Source organism: Chanos chanos, chromosome 3 (genome assembly GCF_902362185.1).
Source record: "Chanos chanos chromosome 3, fChaCha1.1, whole genome shotgun sequence".
Classification (NCBI taxonomy): Eukaryota; Metazoa; Chordata; class Actinopteri; order Gonorynchiformes; family Chanidae; genus Chanos; species Chanos chanos.
This window is the reverse complement of record NC_044497.1, coordinates 42,937,561-42,960,052: the sequence shown is the minus strand read 5'-3', so window position 1 is coordinate 42,960,052 and position 22,492 is coordinate 42,937,561. Positions and strand designations below refer to the sequence as shown.

Here is a 22,492-nt window from a genome sequence, read left to right as displayed (position 1 = left end):
TTTTGTGGAGGGGAAAAGCACAAAGACAGTTTATTTGGAAGATGGCAGGTTTTTTGTTTTTTTTTGAAAAAGTGGCACCATATGACTTAAGGTCATGAGATATTATTAAAAGCTCTATTTACCGTGATATGAGCTAATGTGAGTCCAGCAATAAGCAATAGCAAATAACATTTAAATCATTTCATCTGACAGGGGAAAATTTGATTGGCAACGTGTAAGCAATGTATGTGCGTGTGCTTGTGTGTGTGTATTTGACGCTCAGTGGTTTGTGTAATTAGTTTTGATTTCCAAGATCTGTTTTGTTCAGTCGTACAGCTGTGGAGGCTTCCTGCTCTATTGTTTGCAGGATAGTTGTTAGTGCTCTGGGCGGTGGGAACGGTCTGAAATCTCCACTGGTCTCCGCAAGGAAAAGTAAAAGACGGATGGCGGACTCCAGTTCTCCCACAGGCGGTCCCAGCCTCCCTAGAGAATTCAAGCCCTTCCAGGAGGTTTTGCTGAAGGCTACTCCCTCGGGAATTGTCCCCGTCACAGTTCTGGTAACATGGGCACATCTGAAGACCCGCAACCCAGGTCTCACACAGATCCCGTCCTGCCAAATACAGAGCTGCTTCAGAGATCGCTAATCTAAATGTGGCAGAGCTCCTTTGAAAAAAAACATTTTTGAGTTAAGTGGCCTCCTGTAACTGTAAGGCGAAATGCAGTGCTTTTTTTTTTTTTTCCCTCCTCCGTCACATTAATGCTCTTCGCTAACTCAATTTTGATCAAGCGCGTGGAAGGCCTGTCATGTGGTTTAGGAGCTTTTTTCTCTGTATTTGTTTGTTGTTCAAGAGCATGTAGTTTGTCGGTTATCTCACATTTTTTTCCCTAAATCTGTGTCCAGAAAGCGGTTCCTGATGTAAAACTGCTCTCATGAAAATGAAAGTTTACTGCTCGGGGAGTGTCTCTAAACAACGCGTCCAATCCCCGTCTCTTGTGTCGATCGTCTGTGCAGCTTGTCCTTTCCCCCTGTTGATGTTAATGTAATTTAGGAAAAATGTGAAGACCTGAGGTCCCTCGTTAAGCTTGTACTCTGAGAGACTGGCTAAGGTCAGACATTCTCGATTCAAGATGTTTGATGTCAGTGAGTTTTGTTGTTGTGTTCTCTGCTTGGATCTCTGTGTATTTTTAGTGAACGCAGTTGATATACATTCAGATCACCTGTCAGGAAAGCTGTCCACATCTACAAGGCACGCTTCAATGAAATATTGTTTTTCATCTCGCGTGACACCCAGTTTCTTCATCCATATCAAAATCATTTTTGCTCTCCGTCTAGGAGTTATTGTATTGTCTGACCACATCAGAAGTCAGTACAAGTAATTTAGTCATTTTCTTTCATTTGCAGCCGGGACACGGTGTCATCTTGAACGTTACAGTCGTAGGGATTGTGTCACAGCTTTAGCAGCGCATGCGGTGATGCTGCCACATGTGCGGTGTAAGGCATTGCTCACACTAAACACAGCATGGTTTGGTCTCTGTGTAGTTCAGATCCATAGTGAGAGGCAGTGGGTGTGTTTAGTTTGTTTGCTTGCTGGGCTACGGGCATGTAGTGTTTTTGCTGGGCACAGGCATGTCAGGCACCATTATGTAAAGTCAACATCCTGCAGCTCTCTGGTCCCAGGTGGCAACAAGATGTTCTCCTTTCTCTTAACACACCCACCCCCGAGTCCAAATAAACTTTCACCACACACACATACTAAGAGGGTGTGTGTCTGTGTGTGTGTGTCTGTGTCTGTGGATGTGGTTACGTGTGTGTCTGTGTGTCAGAGATGGTGCAGAGACCATATTAATTGTGCTAAAACAAATTTAGTTATTCCACAGTATTCTACTGTTTCTGTAGTCACATTTCTTCACACAACATATTACAGTGCTTTAGTGGGTAACGGTGTCTTAGTCTTAAATCCTGGTGTCTTAAGTATCCGTGAGGGCACTGTTAGCCCTGTGAAGAAGCCCGGCGACGTGCCGCATAGCCGGGCCAGCATGGGTGTCTCAGTGGGAGGGTATTGATCATGATGAGAACAGACTATGGTACTGGCTGAGAGCAAGAAGAGCATGGGAGCTGACAGCACTGTTCTGTGGAACAGGCTAGTGAGTGCTCAGGCCCTCTCACTTCCATTTGGCCCCCCTGCTAAAGTTAGACTGCACGTCTGATCACATAAGAGCTGCTTTGCAGAAATTGAACGTCGTGAACTTTCGGTTCACTCAATAATGTCTGAGCGGCAACCAGAGCATGTACAATAAGCACAGAGGAAATTCGCTCGTTTTTTTTTTTTTTTTTTCCTTTTTTTTTTTTATGCCATGCTACTGATTAGAGCTAAATGCTATGTTTCTGGATCTTTTTGGTAACCAGAAGTAGAATTATGTGTTTATGAATGCTCATTTTTGCCATCTACTCGCTTGTTCCATGTTTCTTTGTCCTTGAATCATATCACGACTCGAGCATGCTGTCTCTCTCTCTCCCTCTCCCTCTCCCTCTCTCTCTGCTTCACCCCCTCTCTCTTTCTCTCTGTGGTAGGTGCCCAGTGGACAGAACGTTCAGTGTGGCTGGTGCTGGCCTCTGTGTTGTTCCCTGTGCTTTATGGAGAGAGTGTTCTGATGACCTTCTTGTGTGTCTGTAGCTGTACACATGAACTAATCAACTCATTAAGACTCCATGTTCCCATTTCCTACCACCTAATGAATAATATAGAAGTGAATGTGGGCGGGGAGCCAGATGGAAACAGGGCTCTTCATAGAGGCCGTGAATAGAATGAATGTGATGGCGATAAAAAGAGTATACTGTACGTGATGCTATTAGTAGACATTAGGAGGGAGGGACTGAGATGGCAGACACAGAGTAGTTGAGAACGGAAGTGATTGAATGGATGTAGCTAATAGAAATACAATGAGTTGAACTAACCTTTTGTTATTCCGTAAAGCTGATATGAGCTTGACAGACATTGGTTATAATTTTAGATATGCCTGGGGCAAGTGCGGTCACCTGTATAGTGCACGTGTGTTTGTGATGCATGTTTGTTTTCTGAAGGTTATGTCGTCCTTTTGTCGTGGTTGTGCATTTAGTTGACAAAGTTTGACACAAGAAAAGCAAACTGATTGATAACGTTATGGTTTTTAAATGATCTTAATAGCTGTGGACAGTTTTGAAATGCTCTGTGATGTGGCATGCATGTCTGATTGAAAGGTCTGCAGTCTTCTAATGCTTTTCAGTGTGTATGTCTGACATCTGGCTGATGAGGAGGTGAGAGGAGATAGCCTGAAGCCATGTGAAGTAACAGGTTTACAGAGTATAACTGAGATGAGGGAGCTGGGGAAGTGAGCCATACACCGCGTCGGTGGAGTTCAAAAGCCTGTTTCAGTATCAACCAGTGAACCCCAACACTCTTCCCGCACTCATCACTGTCTGCTCCCCCACAGCCCCTACACGTGGATAGGTATTGTCCTGAACAGGAATCTGGTCCAGAAAACCATGGGACCACTGGCTTGGAAGTGAACCAGTGTGCACATATTATCCTTCGTGTCAAAACAGGCATGGGTAAATAAATGTGGAGCTGGTATTTATTTGGTCGGAGCTGTCAGACCTCAGACAGAGACAGTCAGTACTTTTTGTCAGTGACTTGTGATCTCTGTGGAGCATGTCACACATGGGCTGTCAATGGAGTTAGATATGTTCCCGGAAGAATTTGCTGTGTCTCCAACATTATCGTTCCACCTGCTGTGATTCTGGCTCAAGGAACTTTTCATGAACAACCTAAACACCTAAGCATGGCCTGGCAGATGATAAACAGTTTTTGGGTCTTTTTTTTTTTTTTTTACCATATTGCGTGGCTTCCAAAATATTGTGTGCGTGTGCGTGTGCGTGTTTGTGTTTTCTGTTTGTGTTTACGTTGGATGCCCAGTAGGCATGGTGATTCATTTCTTAAGTGCTGGGGACAAAGAATAGCCATGCTCTTTGAATTTTGTCATTGTGTTAAATTTCAATGGAAGCATTGAATGACCCACATTTCTATTTTGAGTTTGCCATAAAGATAGTACGCGGGTGTATGGAGCTCATGGCCGGAGTTTTTCAAGTGACAGTGATGAAACGTGCTGTCTACGTTTCGTATAAACATTGCTGAAATACACACATTTTCCACATTTCTATGGACAAAATGTGTCTCAGTCTCACTACTCGCTCAAGATTAAGTGTTGATTTTCATTTAGTGTGTAGTCATAAATAGTCTTAACACGTCTTAACATTAGGTCCATGGTGTTGATGGATTTGCTTTGCCTTCGGAGAGCCCACCTCACCTTTTCCATGTGATGTTCACAATGTGTCACTCAGCCTAACTCCATCCACTACTATTTTATTTACACCTGTTGCCATAACAACAGAATGAAGCAAACAGATTCGCTGTGCCACTCCGTTAATGTGCTTGGAGCCTCAGTGGAAATCCACAGTACAGAGAACAGCCAGAATGGCAAGTTTATCAAACACACTGATAGTATAATGAGCTTCTTGTCTTTTTCCCCATGGCAGCTCTCAAGTACTGTTCAATAGTACCTTCTTGTCATGGAGGTTAATGCTTTATGCAACCCCCAGTCCAGTGTATTTAAATGGACATCACGAAGGCTGGATACAAGAAGTTGATGGGCATTTTGGTTTTCTAGTGTGAGGTCAGCATTGTTATTGTCTCAACTGCTTTGTTCTTGGAGTACCTGACAATGGTTTACCCCAAAACATATGCCGGGACATCGCTCCTTAAGTGTATCCCCAGGAAAAAATGCAGGGATGTAGGAAGATGTTTTTGACATTACAGATTCAGCCGGGTTATTAAATTCTGACCACAAGCATGAGACAAACTTCTTCATATTGGTCCATTTCTCTGTCTTGTATGGATAGCCATTGATGAGTTTCATGTCTTTGCTTTTTCTCATGCCTGGCATTGCTATGCACCAGATGAAACCTAGACACACGTGTCGAACTTTGCATCTGGGTTCACACTATCTCCAGATGTGTCTGTGTCGAGAAACAGAGACATAGTGGTTAGACATACACACACACACACACACACACACACACACACACACACGCGCACACTCACACTCACACTCATCTCTTTTGACGCTCTTCACACACCACCCTATGAGGTGAAGAAAAACAAACGACTTGCACAAAGCCTGGTCTGTTAGTCTGCTGTCTGTTGCCACCTGCACCTCTGGCCTTGGACAAACTGCTCCATTTTAGCAGCCCACAGCTCACGGCACTGACTGAATTACATGTAGTCCAAGGTACATAAATGAGATCTCAGAATGACTACTCAGCCTGGTGTGGGTTGGCTGATGTGTGACGGGTCAGTGACACAAGAGGGCAATGGAAAGTTTTTTTTTTTTTTGTGGATGGTCTTGCGTGATGTGTTGTATGTAAGCTCCTCAGGTGCAGCAGTTTGAGTTGAGTTCTCCTGAGCCATACGGATGAAAGGCACGTTGCTGATCGAGGGGGTGTGGGGGTGTTGGCCTCAGCTCAGAGCTGCTGTCTCAGAGGAGCTGTTGTCAGCTGTGGCCACTCTGTTATGAGGGTGCTAATTGGACAGTCAGGGACACCTGGACCTGGATGTAGAAACCTGCAGAAGTTTGCAGGAGAGGAATTTTCTCTCTTCTTCTCTCTCTCTCTCTCTCTCTCTCTCTCTCTCTCTCTCTCTCTCTTTTTCCAGCTTCCGTCTAATGGATGAGCCGAATGTTGTCTGCTCCCCACCTTTCAGACAGGACTATTTTTAGCCCCTTGTGTGCCAGGCTGAAGAGGTGCATGAAAGCAGGGGAATGTGTCTAGAGCGCAGCACATCTAGTGACAAAGGAGTGTGTGTGTGTGTGTGTGTGTGTGTGTGTGTGTGTGTGTGTGTGTGTGTGTGTGTGGTCAAATAAAAACAAACCTGTAAGAGACACCAAGAGATGGGTGACTGGAGAAGGGTTTGAGTGTGGAGATGGAGATTGTGAGTTGGAAGAGGGACTAAAGGCCAAGAACTTTTAGGAGATGACAGGACATTGTCTTTGAGCCAAAAATAAAGACTTGTTTTTTTATTTGTGTTTGTTGTCCTGGCTATAAAGCCTGGTGATTTTAACGATTCAGATATTCAAGTTTGGTCGTCCAAATTTAAAAATAGGAATCACACGCTACCCAGCTACCAGTTGTTTTTTTTTTCAATTTCTTGAAGGAGAATTTGCATAGAGCCTGGCACTGTTATAAAGGCTCACATGTCAGGAATTGCCCTTCAGTGGGCATTAAACCCCTATCACAGTGAGGGCTTGAGGGCCAAACACACACACACACACACACATACTCACACACCCACACTCACACACACTCTTTTGGGTTAAGCATGTGACAGTGGCACAGAGAACTGTGGTATTTGACTTTTTCCCTCTCTTCTACTCCCTCTATCTCTCCCCCAGCTTGTTCTCCTTGTCATGCTCTCTCTTTCTGTTTCACACACACACACACGCGCACACACACACACACACACACACACACACACACACACACACACAAACTGTAGCAAGGAGATAGCATCTTTTTTGCATGAGGGAACACTGTTTTCACTTGCATGCAAACTCTGTACAAATATTAAGTCTGTGTTTATATATCTTTATGGATAAGGTTTATTGCAGTATTGTAGTCTGGAGGCTACAGCTGGTAGTCATTCAAAATTTCTGTTATGTTGTATTAGGTATTAATGGTGCAAGAATATTCTTGGGACACTGGGAATGGTTGGCATGGTGTGATGTAATGCACTGGAGCAATGGCTGACCTCTCATGCAGATGTGAGAGACAGAAAATGTGTATGGATGAGTTATTGTGAGGGTACTGGTGATGAAATATAATAAGTGTCATTATTTTTGCCAGAACACTTAAAATGTACCCCCCCCCCAAAAAAAAAGATTTATGTATGCATACAAGAGGGGAAAAAAGTAACTGTATGGAGGTGCTTGTGTCTTTGAAGGAAATAAATGTGTTTGAGACGGAATGGAGGGGGCTGTAAGTAAAAGGAAGGGAATGCCTCTGCTCGTTCCTCTGCAGCTGCTTACTGGTTAAAGCTGAAATTGGGAGGAGCCTCTCTACCACTGCTGCAGCAGAGACAGAGAGGGAGGGAGCACGGATGCATCAGTGCCACAGAGGAAAGTGAGAAAGAAAGAGAGAGGCAGGCTGCTCTCTTCATCACACCACTCTCTCCCTCATTTCCATTCCAGACGCTGGCTTCTCTCAGGAGAGCCCCGTGTTCTGTTTGAAATGCCAATCACCTCTGGCTGTTCCTTCATCCTCAATCACACACCAACCTCTCTGCGCAGCTGTTAGAGAGCAGGAGTCCCGGCTCTCGCACACAGGAGCTCTCTCTCACCCTGCACCGGACTAAAGTTGCCGAGAAGACATCGGTCTCTGGATTTCGTCCTTTCAGAGGTTAGCGCTATTTTTTTTTTTTTTTTAAAGGGGAGCCTGTCAGACTGCGTTACTTGAAAGGTTTTCTTCAATGGCGTCTTCCGTGCACGTGTTTTCCACTTCACACTAATCGCTGTCAGAGAGCGAGCAGGATTCATGTAATCAGCAGCAGCAAGGACTTTGCTTCATTTTTCTCAGTGTTCTTTCTCTGCCTCTCTCAGTCACTTGCTCTGTGGTGGCGTTTGTCTGCCTTGCTCCAACGCAGCTGTGCTTCTCCCTGGAAGGGAGTGAAGGAACGAGGAAGAGGAGACGGAAAAGGAGGAAGAGAAGTGGGTGCTGGTACATCCTGTGCTAAACCCTGACTCACCAACCCCCCCCCCCTGCCCGGCCCCCTAACCCCACGGACGGTGTGTGATTTTGTGTGTCCAGCATCGTGAGAGACTCATCCCCTTGGACTAACTTGGTTTTTGTGTGTGAGAGAGAGAGAGAGAGGGAGAGAGAGGAGAGAGAATCTCCCAGTAACAGTGTCGGCAGAAGGGCTCACGTTGCTGCTGACATGGCAGGCTACACGCTCGGGCATATCTCTCAGAGGCAGCTGCACACTGGGCAGCCTCTGCTGAGTTAGGCCCTCCTGGGGAACACCCTCGTCCTCCCTCCTGTGCGCCTGCGCGCTCTCCCAACAAGATGAACTCTACCCTGGAGCTGAACCAGAGCACAACGCCCTTCTGCTTGCTGGATGTGGGCTACTCGCAGATCTTCAATACCTGTGTGCTAGAAGTGGCCGTCATTCTGTTCCTCACCGTACTCATCATCTGTGGAAACCTGGTGGTGATCTTTGTCTTCCACTGCGCACCACTCCTCAGCCATCACACTACCAGCTCCTTCATCCAGACCATGGCCTATGCTGACTTGCTGGTTGGGGTTAGCTGCCTCATCCCCTCCCTGTCTCTGCTTCACCACCTGGAGGGCCTGGATGACGAGCTCATCTGCAAGGTCTTTGGCTACATGGTGTGCGTGCTCAAGAGCGTAAGCATGGCCTCACTTGCATGTGTAAGCGTGGACCGCTATGTGGCCATTACGCGGCCGCTCTCGTATTCCACTCTGGTGACGCCCTGCCGTCTGCGCACCTGCATCGCCCTCATCTGGCTCTATTCAACCCTTATTTTCCTGCCCTCCTTTTTTGGCTGGGGCAAACCTGGCTACCACGGCGACGTGGTCGAGTGGTGTGCTTCGTCATGGGGCACTCAACCACTTTTCACCACCTTTATTGTGGTGGCGCTCTATGCCCCAGCCGCTCTCACTGTCTGCTTTACCTACGCTCACATCTTCCGTATCTGCCGGCAGCATACACGGCAGATCAGTGAACGCAGAGCCCGCTTCGGACCACAGGAAACTGAGACGGGAGAGGCAGCCTGCCCAGACAAACGCTACGCCACTGTGCTATTTCGCATCACCAGCGTTTTTTATTTACTATGGCTACCCTATATCATCTACTTCCTTCTGGAGAGTGCCAGCATCTACCGGCACCCGGCTGCTTCCTTCCTCACCACCTGGCTGGCCATCAGCAATAGCTTCTGTAATTGCCTCATCTACAGTCTGTCCAATAGCGCCTTCCGCAAGGGCCTTAAGCGCCTCTGCTCACTCTGCCTCAAGCGTCCTAATGACCACAAAAAGCCCCCGGGAACACCACCCGCGGTCCCCCCTGCACCAGAGCACCCAGTCTGCCATGTGTAGTACCCCCCCCCCCCCCCCTCCGTCTGAGCGAAGAGTGTGACATGGTAAATGGGAAATGTCTGGATTTAGGGGGCTGCGCTGAGGATTTGTTTGTCAGCATTCCACTCTACCAGTTTTGTACCCCCTCCTGGGTTCTTAGAGGGACCAGCTGATGAAGATGCTCTGTTTGCCTACGTGCAGTGTGCCAACCAGCCATCAGGAGGAAAGGGTGACCTTTTAATCCCAGTCGTGAAGGACGAAGCGTACAGTTTTCGCTCATCTCAGCGTGTGGGTTTGGGATGAAACAAGTTCAGCAGTCTTTTTAAAATAGAATAAAACAAGTAATGAGGAGAAAATATTCCATGATAAAATTGTAAAGCAATACATGATGTCATTATCTTATTAGTGTCTACTTGCAAAAAAAATCCACATCCGTCTTTAGCATCCTGAATGGCACAATGCTGCTTCTGTGAGTTGACCTGTCTGCTCTAATGAAGTGACGTCTACTTAAGAGACAGCCAACACATTTACATTCAGATGACTTTGTCCAGCTGACTTTTGGGCCTTCTCGTCTCCTCTGGTGTTTTCTGAAAACTTTAGTGGATGATTTCTGCAGTTTGTCTTCAAGGCATGCTTAATGAGGTCACTTTAGCAGAAGCAGATGACCTGTTTCCCTATCGAACAAGCCTCCAGCTGCTCTGATGCAGGTACAGAGAGTGTGCTTCCTGCTAATGACATCTGGACCTTCAAAGCTGGATGTCAATGATCAGCTCATGGCGTAACTTTGCGTATAGCGCATGCGGTTCTCCTCCGTCTGACCTGCTCTCCGTCTCTTGGCATTTCCCGAGCCGACGATAGCCTTTTGCATTCCATCTCATTTCTGGGGATAATCTGATCAGGGGCTCTGCGAAGCAGGGGAGTGTATTTGTTGATTCTTGAGGGATTTATCGCCACTTAAGCCCTAGCCCTTTTGTCTGTGACTGTGCTATCAGTTTTGTCAACAGAACACTGGGAGCTCTGGGGACAGGATTAGCATTTCTGACAAAATTTGTTTGAGCGAGAGTGAGCGTTAATCAGGCCACTGTGAAATGCCGCATTTACATGTTCGTCCCCATTAGCTGCTTATTAGACGCTGTGTATGGGGCAGGGGTTGCATAACCTAGCCTCTGATCAGGGGATGGGATCCACACAAACACATGAACGCAGCAGTAGACAAATGGCCCATTTTCCCTGACTCCTCACTAACCCCAGATCGCTCTGGAGATGCTCTCTCTGCAGAAGAATTGAAGGACCTCTGTATCTTCAATAACAATGCTGATGTGTTCTAAATCTCCAAGTTTCATCAGTTCAGGGACAGAAGATGGGCACCTGGGAGAAATGGATTTATGTTTTTCTGAAAGTGTTGAACTGGGTGAAAGCAAAACGGAAGTTGTGCTTTACATCCCAGTGTTGTTAAGTGTCTTCGCTTGTAGCACTGGACTGTTTTGAGAGCTGAAATGTAGACTGACATTTATGGGTATTTTTTGGATAAAGCTAAGGATATTTTGAAGTTGTGAGAGCGATGGAATGCTTAAGATACAGCAGTATATCTGAATATATATATACATATATATACATATAACATATATCACAGTACATTGTAAATGGACCATGCCACATTAAATGTATGACATCATTCTTTCTCTCTTAAACACAGAAATGCAGAGACACAGAAAATGTTCTCATAACAGCTGTCGATTGCGTCAGCAGGCCCTTAAGATAAACAGCAGTGCAGTGGTAAAGCTGTGCTGATGTGGCCAAGCATCAGTGACTCCACAGGGCCCAGTGCTAGGTGCGTTTTGGCAGTAAAAGACTGGAATGCCAGTCAGTTTGATTGGGCTGACTCTGAAACCTTGTGACTAGTTTTACCATCCAGAGAAGGACACACATACACAAGCACATTCAAAAACAAAGCATTGCTTTGTGCAAAGAGAGTACCATAAAGTGGTGTTGATATGACCCCCTGAGCTTTGTAAAAAAAAAAAAAAAAATACAAAAAAGTTTCTTACTTTAGCAATTTTATTACACACACACACACACACACACACACAAATATACATATAAATGTTAAAGTGAGAAAAAGGACCAGCAGAAATAGCAGACGTTGGGATGGGTATATATGCCATCCATAGAAACTGACTTTGACTTTACGAAATTCTGTACATAATTCATATGTGAAGTTGCCAAGGTAATCGAGGACACTGGAATAGATGTCTCACTGTCCTTCTGTCATGTCATCACTGCTGGAAGCTTATATTCCCTTCCAGTCATTTTACAGCTGTATCAGTCTGTTCTGTATTTGAATGGTACTCTTCAGTGTAGGATCCTATAGATAGTTTTGTCCTTCTAGTCGACCAAAGTGAAAATATTTATTGGATATTAAATTGACCTTTTTTTTAATTTAAAATGGAAAGTGAAAAGACAGTGAATGGAATGAATGTGCAGTGCTTGGAAATGACATTTTGGGTAACAGGCTATTCAGAGTATGTGGCCATTGAAAAAAAGACTTTAATTCTGCCTTTTCCTTCTGTATTTAATGCAATAGTGTTTCTGACCATGATCTTTACTCCTGTTTTATGGAATGTTTTTTCCATTGGAGTGCTTTATTTATTGTATCATATTCTGAAACACATGTCTTGAGTACAAGTTTTTTCTATTGAAACTGTGACAAAGATGCTCTAATTTTGTTGATGAAATAGGTAGTTTGACTATTGAGAACTGATTTATTTTTTATGTCATGTCATTTAAAAAAAAAAAAAAAAAAGCATGTCAGAAATGCCTATAGATTTACTTTTTTACGAGAAATTCACGACGGATGTAGAGCCATCTGTCTTTTGAAGTGTTTGCTGAAGTTTGTGAGTGAGAGTATGAACCTAAGAGGGGAGGAGAGTGTTTTCTATCTGCCAGTCTCTGACAAAAGCTGTGCAATATGTCTATTTTGTGTGCCTGTGCTCACTTCAGAGAAAGAAAGAAAGAAAGAAAGAAAAAAGAAAGAAGGAAAAGAGTGAACGAAAAAAAAAACTTATCGCACACAATAGAAAAAGGGCTTTCATTTTTTCAAAGTGTTCCAGCTGTGTGTTGATGCATAGATTTCAATCTGGTTGCCTCTGGACATGTGCTGTTTTTGGACTGTCGGTGAAGTATTTGTGTAACACAGCAGATCAGCACACAGATGAGCCTACTGCCAGAATCATACCCCCCATCTTCTGCTTTATAGAGTCCACATGACTCTGTGTGTGTGTGTGTGCGTGTGTGTGTGCGTGTGTGTGTGCGTGTGTGTGTGTGTGTGTGTGTGTGAGTTTTAGAACAGAACAAAGGCACATGTCTTTACAAAGAACTTGTTTTGTGTTCTTGATGTTTGTTTTATCAGAGTGCAGCCCTAGGTGCTCAGACTGTTTTTGTGCTAAGCTGACCTAATGCCTGGTGATAAAGTGAGGAGGGCCATCCTTTGGGCGTTCTCTATCTCTCTCTATCTCTCTCTCTCCCTCTCTCCCTCTCTCCCTCACCCCGCCCCCCCCCGCCCCTTTCAGAGCACGGTCTCTTTTTTACAGCTGAGTTGAATTTAACTCTTAGAACAAATATCATTTGCATGGCTATTTATTGGCTAGTTGCCTTCAAAACCATATGTTTGTTTTCTGAACGCTTGAGAACAGTGGACTCAGCCCCTCGCTAACCGAATCCACCATCACTTTTGATTGAAGAAGATTTGTTTATTCCTGTTATACATTCTCACAATGATGTCACTCATTTTTTCTTTGGGACAATCTAAACGACTGTTTTACTGTAATGTACATTTGTTGTCATATCAATTTTCTTTTGAACTTTCAGTTATGTTGTTATTGCTGGTTGATGACATTGCCGTTGTTTTCCGTCTGAATCTGTTCTGAACTAAGGCTTCTGTTGGTTACCACAGTGTGTGAGTTTGGACCTGTCATTTTTCCACTCTGTATTTGTAATTCAAACAAAAAGAGATTACGTTTTGGGATCATTCCGTCCCTCTATTCAGGTGTCAGTTAAATGTCTACCAAACCATGGTACTTTTTGTCATGGGTAAGACTGGGAGAAAGGTTTCCATGCTGATGTAAGTTTCAGGACATTTTGGATGACATAGAACATTTTTTTTTCTTTCTGTCCTCAATGCCAGAGTGCTTTTTTTCTTTACTGTGGGAAAAGCTGTTCTGTTCTCGCAATCAAAGTCAAGGGCTAGTGATCTCAGGGGACCCAGTCTCCTATGGTGACCTGTTCCCTGCAGTGCCATATTAGGACGTGGGCCCTTACCCGGGCCCACTATCCAGGAAGGTGGAGGACTGCGCTGGAACAGAATATGTTTCTCCCAGGAGAGCACCCCTCCCACACACACACACACACATGCACACATATACACACACATACACACAGATACACACACATACACATGTACACACACACACACACACACACCCTTTCCACTGCACTCTGGCTTTGACAGGAGAGTTGTCTTTATTGAATTTACTCACGTATGTTTATATTGAGCTCTTGTTGTTGGGTAATAGTTTGCTCATGATCTGGTATCTTCAGTGCCCTCTGCTTTATTCATTTAAACAGAGAATACTTTTAACCTTTCACCTCAAAATCTCCAAAAACATGATGAGTTTTTCCACCTTTAATGTGTTCAAACTGCAAAAGCCTTCACCTTGAGAAATTCTCTTTGAACTGAACCAAGTAGGGATTGTAGAAAACCCAGGGTTCCCGGGGTTTTTGGAAACAGTGTGTGTAAAAAAAATAAAATAATGTCCAAGATGTATGTGGTTAGGTACCTGTGTACCTAGAGTTTTGTAATGTTGTCATGTATGTTTTAGAAGATAATTGTTAGTCATATATTTATATTCTGGTATAACTGCACTGAGAAAATAAATGTGATCTTGTTGTAATGACCTTGTGCTCTGTTATTGTTACAAGCATGGCTTTTTATGAGAATGTTTATGTGCCAATGTGCCCACACCCTCATGTGCGTATACAGTTGCAGTGTCAGCACTGTATAGGTGTGTTTTATATGTTCTCGTGTGCATGCGTCCTTAATATATGTAGATGTATGTGCTGCTGTGTGTAATTGACAGTTCATTAATAACCTTACACAGGCACAGCAGGGCACAGTTAGCAGTCAGGGTGCTCATTAATGTGTACACGCACACAGAGAGAAAGAGAGAGAGAAAAGACTCCTAGCTCTGTTATTGCCCTTCAGCCGCAACTCCTGTTTTCAGCAGCAGTCTCCAGAGAGAAATGTATCCTCCACACACTAATGTACAAATGTTAACACTACAATGCTTTTCTGACTGCTTGTGGACACTCCTAGTAAATTAGTCTGAATTTACTAGGCCTGTATGCGACAAACTGAGCTTCTCGGAAGGGGTCACATGTCATTTTTGAGGTATTCATGGCAGAGAGTCCCGTCAGTCCCAGGGCATATAGGAAGCGCTCCCTTCCTCCATCTCTCAGTCATGTGAGGGGAGAATATGCTTTGAAGAGAGGTAAAGAGGGGGCATCTAACCAGCCTACATCTCCAACCTTCCCACCACTGTTTTCATCAAGTCTACTTGATGTTTCATAATCAGTCCTCGCAAAGAAAAACAAAATGCTATTTAGCCCATTGTCATGGGTCAGAACAAATACAGACTGTAAACAATGAAGGAGAAAAAGTACAATGTTTCCCGTGGAAGTTCCCCACCCCCTTACCCTCCAGCCACAACCCACGACCATATGCCAACACCAAACACACTGTGTTTTGCTTTCCTCACTCACGCACAGGCCTGACATGGGCTGGCTCTTAATTGGGCTTATGTCACTCGAGTTTTTTTTAGCACATTTTAAAACCCAAGATAACCTGTCCCAAAGAAAGCCATACATAAACACAGATCCTTATCAGAGTTAGGGGAGTTGTGTGGTCTCCAACCTTGGAAGGGGCTTGTCCACCACAACCTGTACGGTTTAGAGGGGTGGTTAGCGAGGGGGGTGGGGTGGGGGAGGGGCAGAGTTTCTTGGGAAATTCTTCTGAAAAAGAAAAAGGGGGAAAAAATGGCATGTCTTTTGGCTCCGTCCATTAATTCTTTGTTTATTATTCATCTCTTCCTGTCATTCTTTCCATGCTTGCTTTCTGAAATTTCTGTCTTCCTTTTTGGAAGTTGCAGCAGACTTCAACTAAAAGAGAAGGAGAAAAAAAACAAAAAACGAGAGAGGTAGAGAGATAAGGAAAGAGCGTGAAAAGGAAAGAGAGAAAAGACTTCACCACCCAAACACCATTAAGGCTAAGGCTGGGTTTCAATTCCAAAAATAGGCTCACCTCTCTCTCTTTTTTTAATGGGAACACAAGATTAGCCACTGGAACATTCCACTACATACTAATCGCTGTCAGCAAATCAATCATTATCTGAGTAGCTTTAACTCATCACCTGTTCGCTGTAGCTCTGCTTCTGGATTCCTGTCTCTAGGTAATGAGACCATTGTGGCCTGTGTTTCGGCCGGCTCTGGTCTCGTCTTCAGGCCACAATTTGGACTTGCGTAGCTTTTTCCCAGCCTGGTACCGAGCCTGTCCTAGTTAGGTTGTAGCCTTTTATTGGTTCTGCTCTTATAAAATCCTGTTGGTCTTGACCTGATACAAAACCAGTTCAAGGCTGGTCACGCTCTGATGTTAAACCTGTTCGAATCTGGTTTTGGCCTGTTCTTAGTTGGATTGTTCTTGTCTGGTCTTAAAGTCCTTAAACCCTGGCCTGGTTTTGGTGTGATATCAGCATTTGCTTCAGGATTGACTTTGGGGTTAGTGAGCAGCAGGGCAGGGTTGGGCAGTGGCAGTAAAGTGCTTCTGTGTGTTTTTGGTCAAACTGGCTGTGCTGGTGCCACTAATGCTGACTGTGCGCAGTTGCTGAGCTAGTCAGCCTGGCTGCTGGCTTTACGGATGCATTATTTAGTGGCTTTTCTCCTCCAGATAAACAGAGCATCAATAATGTAGAGCAAGGGTAATTAATCTTTGAAAAGAGGGTTTGCAGAGTCTGGAATCTGCTCTAGCTCTGTTTTCCCGTGCATGCAGCATGACCCGAGTGTGTTTGCACATGTGTGTGTCTATGCATGTGCTGTCAGAGTGTGTGTGTTTGTGCTACTCCATTTGGGGGCTTAACCGGAGCAAAGCTATGCTGAGAAACATGCCAGCTCTCGGGTTCCACTCTAGTCTCTTTTGCTGGCAGATCCCAGCTGTCTTGTATTACACATGTGATAACGCAAGTTGGAAAGCAAACTTAAGACAATGTTCACACCCGAACAGTTGACATAGCCTGCAGCCAATCAGTATCCCATTATCTTAACTTATCTGAACTGTGGAACAGATGTATGGAGAATGGAACAGCATTAAAAAGTGATCAGATGAAAGGAATAGGAACAGTGGAGCTCACCCACGAGTTGGTGTGAGGGAGAAAATAGAGGGTGAGTGACGGAGAGTGTGCGTGTGTGACCCTGGAAGTAATTCAGCTTTTAAGAGGAGATTGTAGCCTTGTGCTTAAAGGCAGATAAATAAAATATGATGTCCTGAATTCTTCCTGAACGCCTACGCTGAGGCCTGCCCACCCACAGAGAGACTGGTACGTTACTGGAGACTCCCTGTCACAAGATGACATCTAATTTACGTGCTATGTAGTGGTGATTGTGGGGGGTAAAGTTGGACGTGGTGAAGCCAGGCATATGAATGTTATTAGAGTTAAAGGAGTCATTGTTCTCCTCAACCTGTCTTTGTTCAAACAGAAGTTTGCGTATTGTACAAAGTAAGAGAAATGGTTCATACTTGTTGCAATATTGTTTTTAGGAGTTTCTCAACAATATCTATAAATATTTCAGCAATCAGTCACATAACCCTGAATTAACAAACTCTTGGCAAGTTGAGCATAAGAAACAGTTTTACTTTGCAAACCCCTCTTGATTTGCCTAGTCATTGTGTAACATTTTCAGCATGTTTCTCTCCTTACTGCTTCCAGTCTGTATTAGTGTATTTATTATTGTATTAGTGTATTTATGTTCTGTTATGTTGAAACTTAACACACACACACACACACACACACACACACTGGCCATGGGACTACCCAGTCTCTCTGTAGATGGTTTTGAAGGAAATCTGTGGTCTCTGAGATGGCTGTGGATTCAAGCAGCTCTTAATGGGCTTTAACCATATTTAAGACATACACTCCCTTCAGCCATGCTGGTGTTTGATCTCACACATGACTCAGTGCATTTCCCTCCAGCCGGTACAGCCTCTGAGTCCGACTCCCATCAGTGGCTGAGTCACTGTCTTGGTTTGGAATGCCTTTTGCCCTGAGCCCAAAGCTGGGAGAAAAAAACAGATATTGTATAATATATAGGCTGTTAACCACACTTGATGATCTACTACTGAGACCATGCTGGAAAACTTAAAGTGGCCATATTCCTGTTCTGTACCTTTTGTCTTTTTGGAGTCTGCTGTACTGCCAGACAGGATGAACCTGAGTCTAAAAAAGTCAGCTTTATTCGCCTTGATGTGTTTGGTCCCTCGCGTGTCCCTCAGTCGATGACTTTGTCATTTTGAGTTGCGTATTGTTTATTGGCCTTACTTGGTCTTTACTGTCTGTTCAATGGCTACATGATAGACACAGTTTGTAACACGCCAGTTAGCGTGCCACTCTGCCTACTCTCTAATTATGACTAATTGGATAACGGCGCTAATTATGATGATGATGATAACGATGGACTCATATGGACTCACGGGTGGCCAGGCAGTGGAACAGCGGTCATGTGACCCTCTCACCCTTCTGGCCGCAGAGCTGTGGACTTAACTGGTGAGCGTAAAGGGAACAGTGGGGGTCTGAGATGGACTGGGTGCCTGAGTGGAATGATATGCAGTTAAATGCATGGATGGGGTTTAGGATCTCAGCTTTGGCTTGGGTAGGTAGGAGTCACCTTGTAGAAGAAGTCCTTAAATCAAAGTGACAGAGAGAGATGAGCTGGACCGCACTGCGTGGACTCTCTGCTCCGCGGGTGTGTGCTTGTAAGCAGGTGGTATGACCTGTGACCACGCGCTTGCACACCGTCTGGAGGGAAAGTTTATTCGCTTGATCTATTCTTATGTCTCATCTTGCCTTTTACAATGACTTTCCATTACATGTAACTGCACCATGGCCTTAGGCTAATGTGTGTGTATATGTGTAAAAGAAAGAGAATGTGTCTGTGCCTATATAAAGACTCTGTATATTCAACTGTGTACTCAAAATGATATATTGAACTAGTGTATATGCAGTAAATTGCTTAAACCCACCTCTGTGTTTGTATGAATTAAACACAAGGGGCCTATAATGATCACATGGTTTCCAGGTGGCTGTGCATATGGACAATATTCATAGCAACAGACAGGAACACCATTGGCCTTTTGACCATAGAAATCTAGGCAGAGGACCAACATCAACCTTTGGTATAAGACTAACCGTGGGGAAACGTCAGACACTAGTTGGATACGATCTTTCCCATGGCATTGTGTGTGTGTATGCTTGTATTTTCAGTACCCCATTGCAATCATTTAATAGTTTGAACAGTTATTGTGAAAATAAGACTTCATGTGAAAAAACATGGTCTGAATTTCATCACACTCAATGGTATGACTTTCCAAATGCACTGGAAATAGTAATCTCCTAAGCAAGTCATTGGACCAAATTAGAAGAGTGGAAACCCCACCCCCCCCACACACACACACACACAAAGCACCAGGAACATGGTTTGACACATTTCTATGGTTAGAGTCAGAGAATAGGGCCTCGCTGCCTATGACAGGCCCAGGTCATGTGATGGCTGCTCCATAGCCGATCTCATGCCATTGGTCTGTTTTAGGGTTGTCATGAAAGAAGGTTTTGTATTTGCTCTTTCTCCTGTGCAGGCGGGTGACCAGCAAGCAGTCCATGCTTAGAAGTATGGGAGGAAGATGATTTGTGGCATTTCAGATGTTCTCTCTGACTCTTGGTCATGTGATCTGTTTCTCTGCAATGGTTACATCACAGTGCTCTTAATGGGCTAATGAAATGGTCCGGTGAAAGAGAATGGATAACATACTCTACCTAGATCCATTCTTCTCCTCCTCCTCCCTTTCTCCAGCTCTCATAGCCACAGCACTTTTAGAATTAGAAACCTGTTTTACGCTAAGGTGAATTAATCGATACCATCTACTACACAATTTTCTCTCCCTTTTTCTGGCTTTAGGTATTTGCAAGTACTCATAAGTTTGTAAGGACAGTTCTACTCTGAAAATTGTGTAGAAAAGTCCAGAGCTATAATAATACGTGGTGACACTGCATATTACAAAGTCACTGAACAGAGGACGTTTACTGTGGGCAACTGAAACAGTAGGAATGCTGAGGAAGAAAGCATGGGACGAGCATGAGGATGCTGAGAGAACACCAAAGCTCTGTTACCGGTCTCTTTCAAGAACAGCCAGTCACAAGTTTAGACCAGAAACAAACCGAATACAGAGAAACCTCTTAATGTTTTGTTTAGACTAAATGCTGTTTATCTAGTTTAGCAAACTCAAAGTGTTCTCAGGTCCTGTCTACTCAATCAGGGAGAGAGCGGTCCTCACACACATACACACAAGCCCAGACGCACACACGCGCACACATAGACACAGGCACATTATATCTCAGACACTCAAACATAGACCCACACTGAGTGTCTCCGGCACCCAACATACTCTTTATGTCTTAGACACTCAAGAGCACACTCTCTCTCTCCCTCTCTCTCTCTCTCTCTCTCTCTCTCTCACAAACACACACACACAGACAGACACACCCCACTGTTTCTGGGTTTGAGATGGTGGGTACAGACTGATCTTCATGCCTCAGAGAACACTGAAAACACAGAACAGAACTATGTAAATGCTGAGAGTTTCAGGGGAGGGGAGAAACAGCCAGGGCAGCGTGTGTGTGTGTGTGTGTGTGTGTGTGTGCGTTCTGCCCTGTGGCACACACTGTAAGTGCCCTCTGCTGTACACACAAGCACAATACTTCAGCCGCAGGCTCAGGGGCTTATAAGCTTAACCAGTGCTCCGCATAGCTTATGATGGCACAGATGTAGAGAAAGCCAAGTGTTAACACCAAGGGACAATGTACCTGTTTTTCCCCCAGACACTTATGGTGATGATGAATGTGAGAGGAGAATAGCTTTACTTGAATTGTTGTGGTGTGAATATTTATGTTCTTTCTTTCTTTCTTTCTTTCTTTCTTTCTTTCTTTCTTTCTTTCTCTCCTTCTGTCTCTCTATCAGGAATCCCCACAAGACAGTGCTATCACCAGAGACATAAACCGCACATTTCCAGCCCATGACTACTTCAAAGACACAGGAGGAGATGGCCAAGACTCGCTCTATAAGATCTGCAAGGTGAGGAATTATCTAACTGCGTAAACTGGCATCATTGTAATGTTAAGTTTAGTTTTTTAAAAAACAAATAATTCTCTAGACTCTGCAAACACACTTAAAACTAAATCCATATGAAATTCATCTTTGCATTCCTCCGACCTCAAACTTTCAAACCCCCTCCTCTTTCTTCCGTACCTCCTGAGAAGTGTTACATATCATTTTGTCAAAAGTTTTTCGTATCAAGGTCACTGGGTTTTCCTTCAAACATATAATGGATGATGTTAGCGAGGGAAGTTTGATTAATTTCAATCTTAAGGCGTGTGGTAATAATTCAGCAGCTGAAACCTCTTTCCTCAGTGTTACTTTCATTAGTCAGTGCCTGGGCTCCTGTGGTATAGATTTTCTGCATTGACCACACAATGAGATCCAGCTAGCTCTCCACAGGCTCTCCCCTCTCAGGGGATGGTAGTTAACTGGAGTTCACAGAGTTTATTCTGTCTCTCTTAGTAATGAAGGAAAATAAAAGAGTGAATAAAGATCATATTAAAGATCTGAATGTTCAGCTCAAACTGATAGGAACGTCATAAGCCTCGGGAGTTCTGGTGTTATGTCTGGGTTATTAGGTGTCTGTTTGTTCAATTACTGGGAAGACTTGTTTATCACTGTAATGGAGACATTCATATCAACACCATTTGCGAGCCCACAAGTACCGGATCAAGCAGTTGCAGACTTTTAAACTACATCTCCCACAATCCTGAGTTAATGCTGTCTGTGTTCCTGCTCTGTAGGCATACTCGGTGTATGACGAAGAGATTGGTTACTGCCAAGGCCAGTCCTTTCTTGCCGCTGTGCTGCTGCTACACGTAAGGGTCACATGATCAACATGATTTCAGCCACTGCATGATATAGTTGAGATTGTACCGTCGTACCAGTGTGTCCCTTCTCCTAGACGAAAGATAAGAAGGACATCTAGTGGAGATGATCTGCAGTTTATAGTCTCGCTAAACCTCTGTGCCCAATTGTGCCCCAGGGCCTTTAAATGTATGTCTTAAATTCCAATTCAAACATCTTGCTGTCATTTGTGAAAAAAGATGTCTCTGCTCATCTGGCATAGTGAGTGACTTCACATGTTTGGGTGTATTTGATAATGATGTAACCTGCTGTGTGTGTGTGTGTGTTTTCAGATGCCAGAGGAACAGGCCTTCAGTGTGCTGGTGAAAATCATGTTTGATTATGGTCTCAGGGAGCTTTTTAAGCAGAACTTTGAAGACCTGCACTGCAAGTTCTTCCAGCTGGAGAGACTCATGCAGGTGTGTCTGTGGGTGTGTGTGTGTATGTGTGTTTGTCTGTCTGTCTGCTTCTGCTTGACTAAAACAGGCGTGACAGTGTCAACTTTTTGTGCGATCTCTGAATCCATTAGTTCCATGATTTATCCCCTATCATTACCAGTTTTGCAGTGACAAAGCGTATGTGCATCCTGCTCTGTTCCTGTCTGTTTCAGGAGTACATTCCAGACCTGTATGCTCACTTCTTGAACGTGGGTTTGGAGGCGCACATGTACGCCTCTCAGTGGTTCCTCACCCTGTTCACAGCCAAGTTCCCTCTCTACATGGTCTTTCACATCATAGACCTGCTACTGTGTGAGGTAACATTGCCTTCATCTCACCTGCTGCTCTCAAATGATCCCCCTCTCACCTCAACCTTCTTATCCTGTTTGTCTCTCAGTTACAGATAGAGCAATAATTTGTTGTCCCTCTCTCTCTCTCTCCCTCTCTCTCTCTCTCTCTCTCTCTCTCTCAGGGCATCAGTGTGATATTTAATGTAGCTCTGGCATTACTGAAGGTAAAAACAGCCACGGGTTGAGATTTTCACTCCTCTTCTACACTTATATAAATATAGTATTTACTC

The 22,492-nt window shown here is 44.3% G+C and overlaps 2 protein-coding genes across 3 annotated transcripts in view; both read left to right on the top strand.

Moving 5' to 3' along the window:
- Positions 1-22,492, top strand: part of rabgap1 (RAB GTPase activating protein 1) — a 53,912-nt gene that overhangs the window by 20,409 nt on the left and 11,011 nt on the right. For both annotated transcript variants that reach the window (XM_030767374.1, XM_030767373.1), the window contains 5 exons: positions 20,492-20,605; positions 21,373-21,447; positions 21,769-21,894; positions 22,086-22,229; positions 22,385-22,426. In XM_030767374.1, coding sequence (XP_030623234.1) covers positions 20,492-20,605; positions 21,373-21,447; positions 21,769-21,894; positions 22,086-22,229; positions 22,385-22,426 — 501 coding nt within the window. The remainder of the gene's footprint in view (positions 1-20,491; positions 20,606-21,372; positions 21,448-21,768; positions 21,895-22,085; positions 22,230-22,384; positions 22,427-22,492) is intronic.
- Positions 8,129-9,178, top strand: LOC115806573 (probable G-protein coupled receptor 21). The gene has a single exon (XM_030767376.1). The coding sequence runs from the start codon at positions 8,129-8,131 to the stop codon at positions 9,176-9,178; it is 1,050 nt and encodes a 349-aa protein (XP_030623236.1).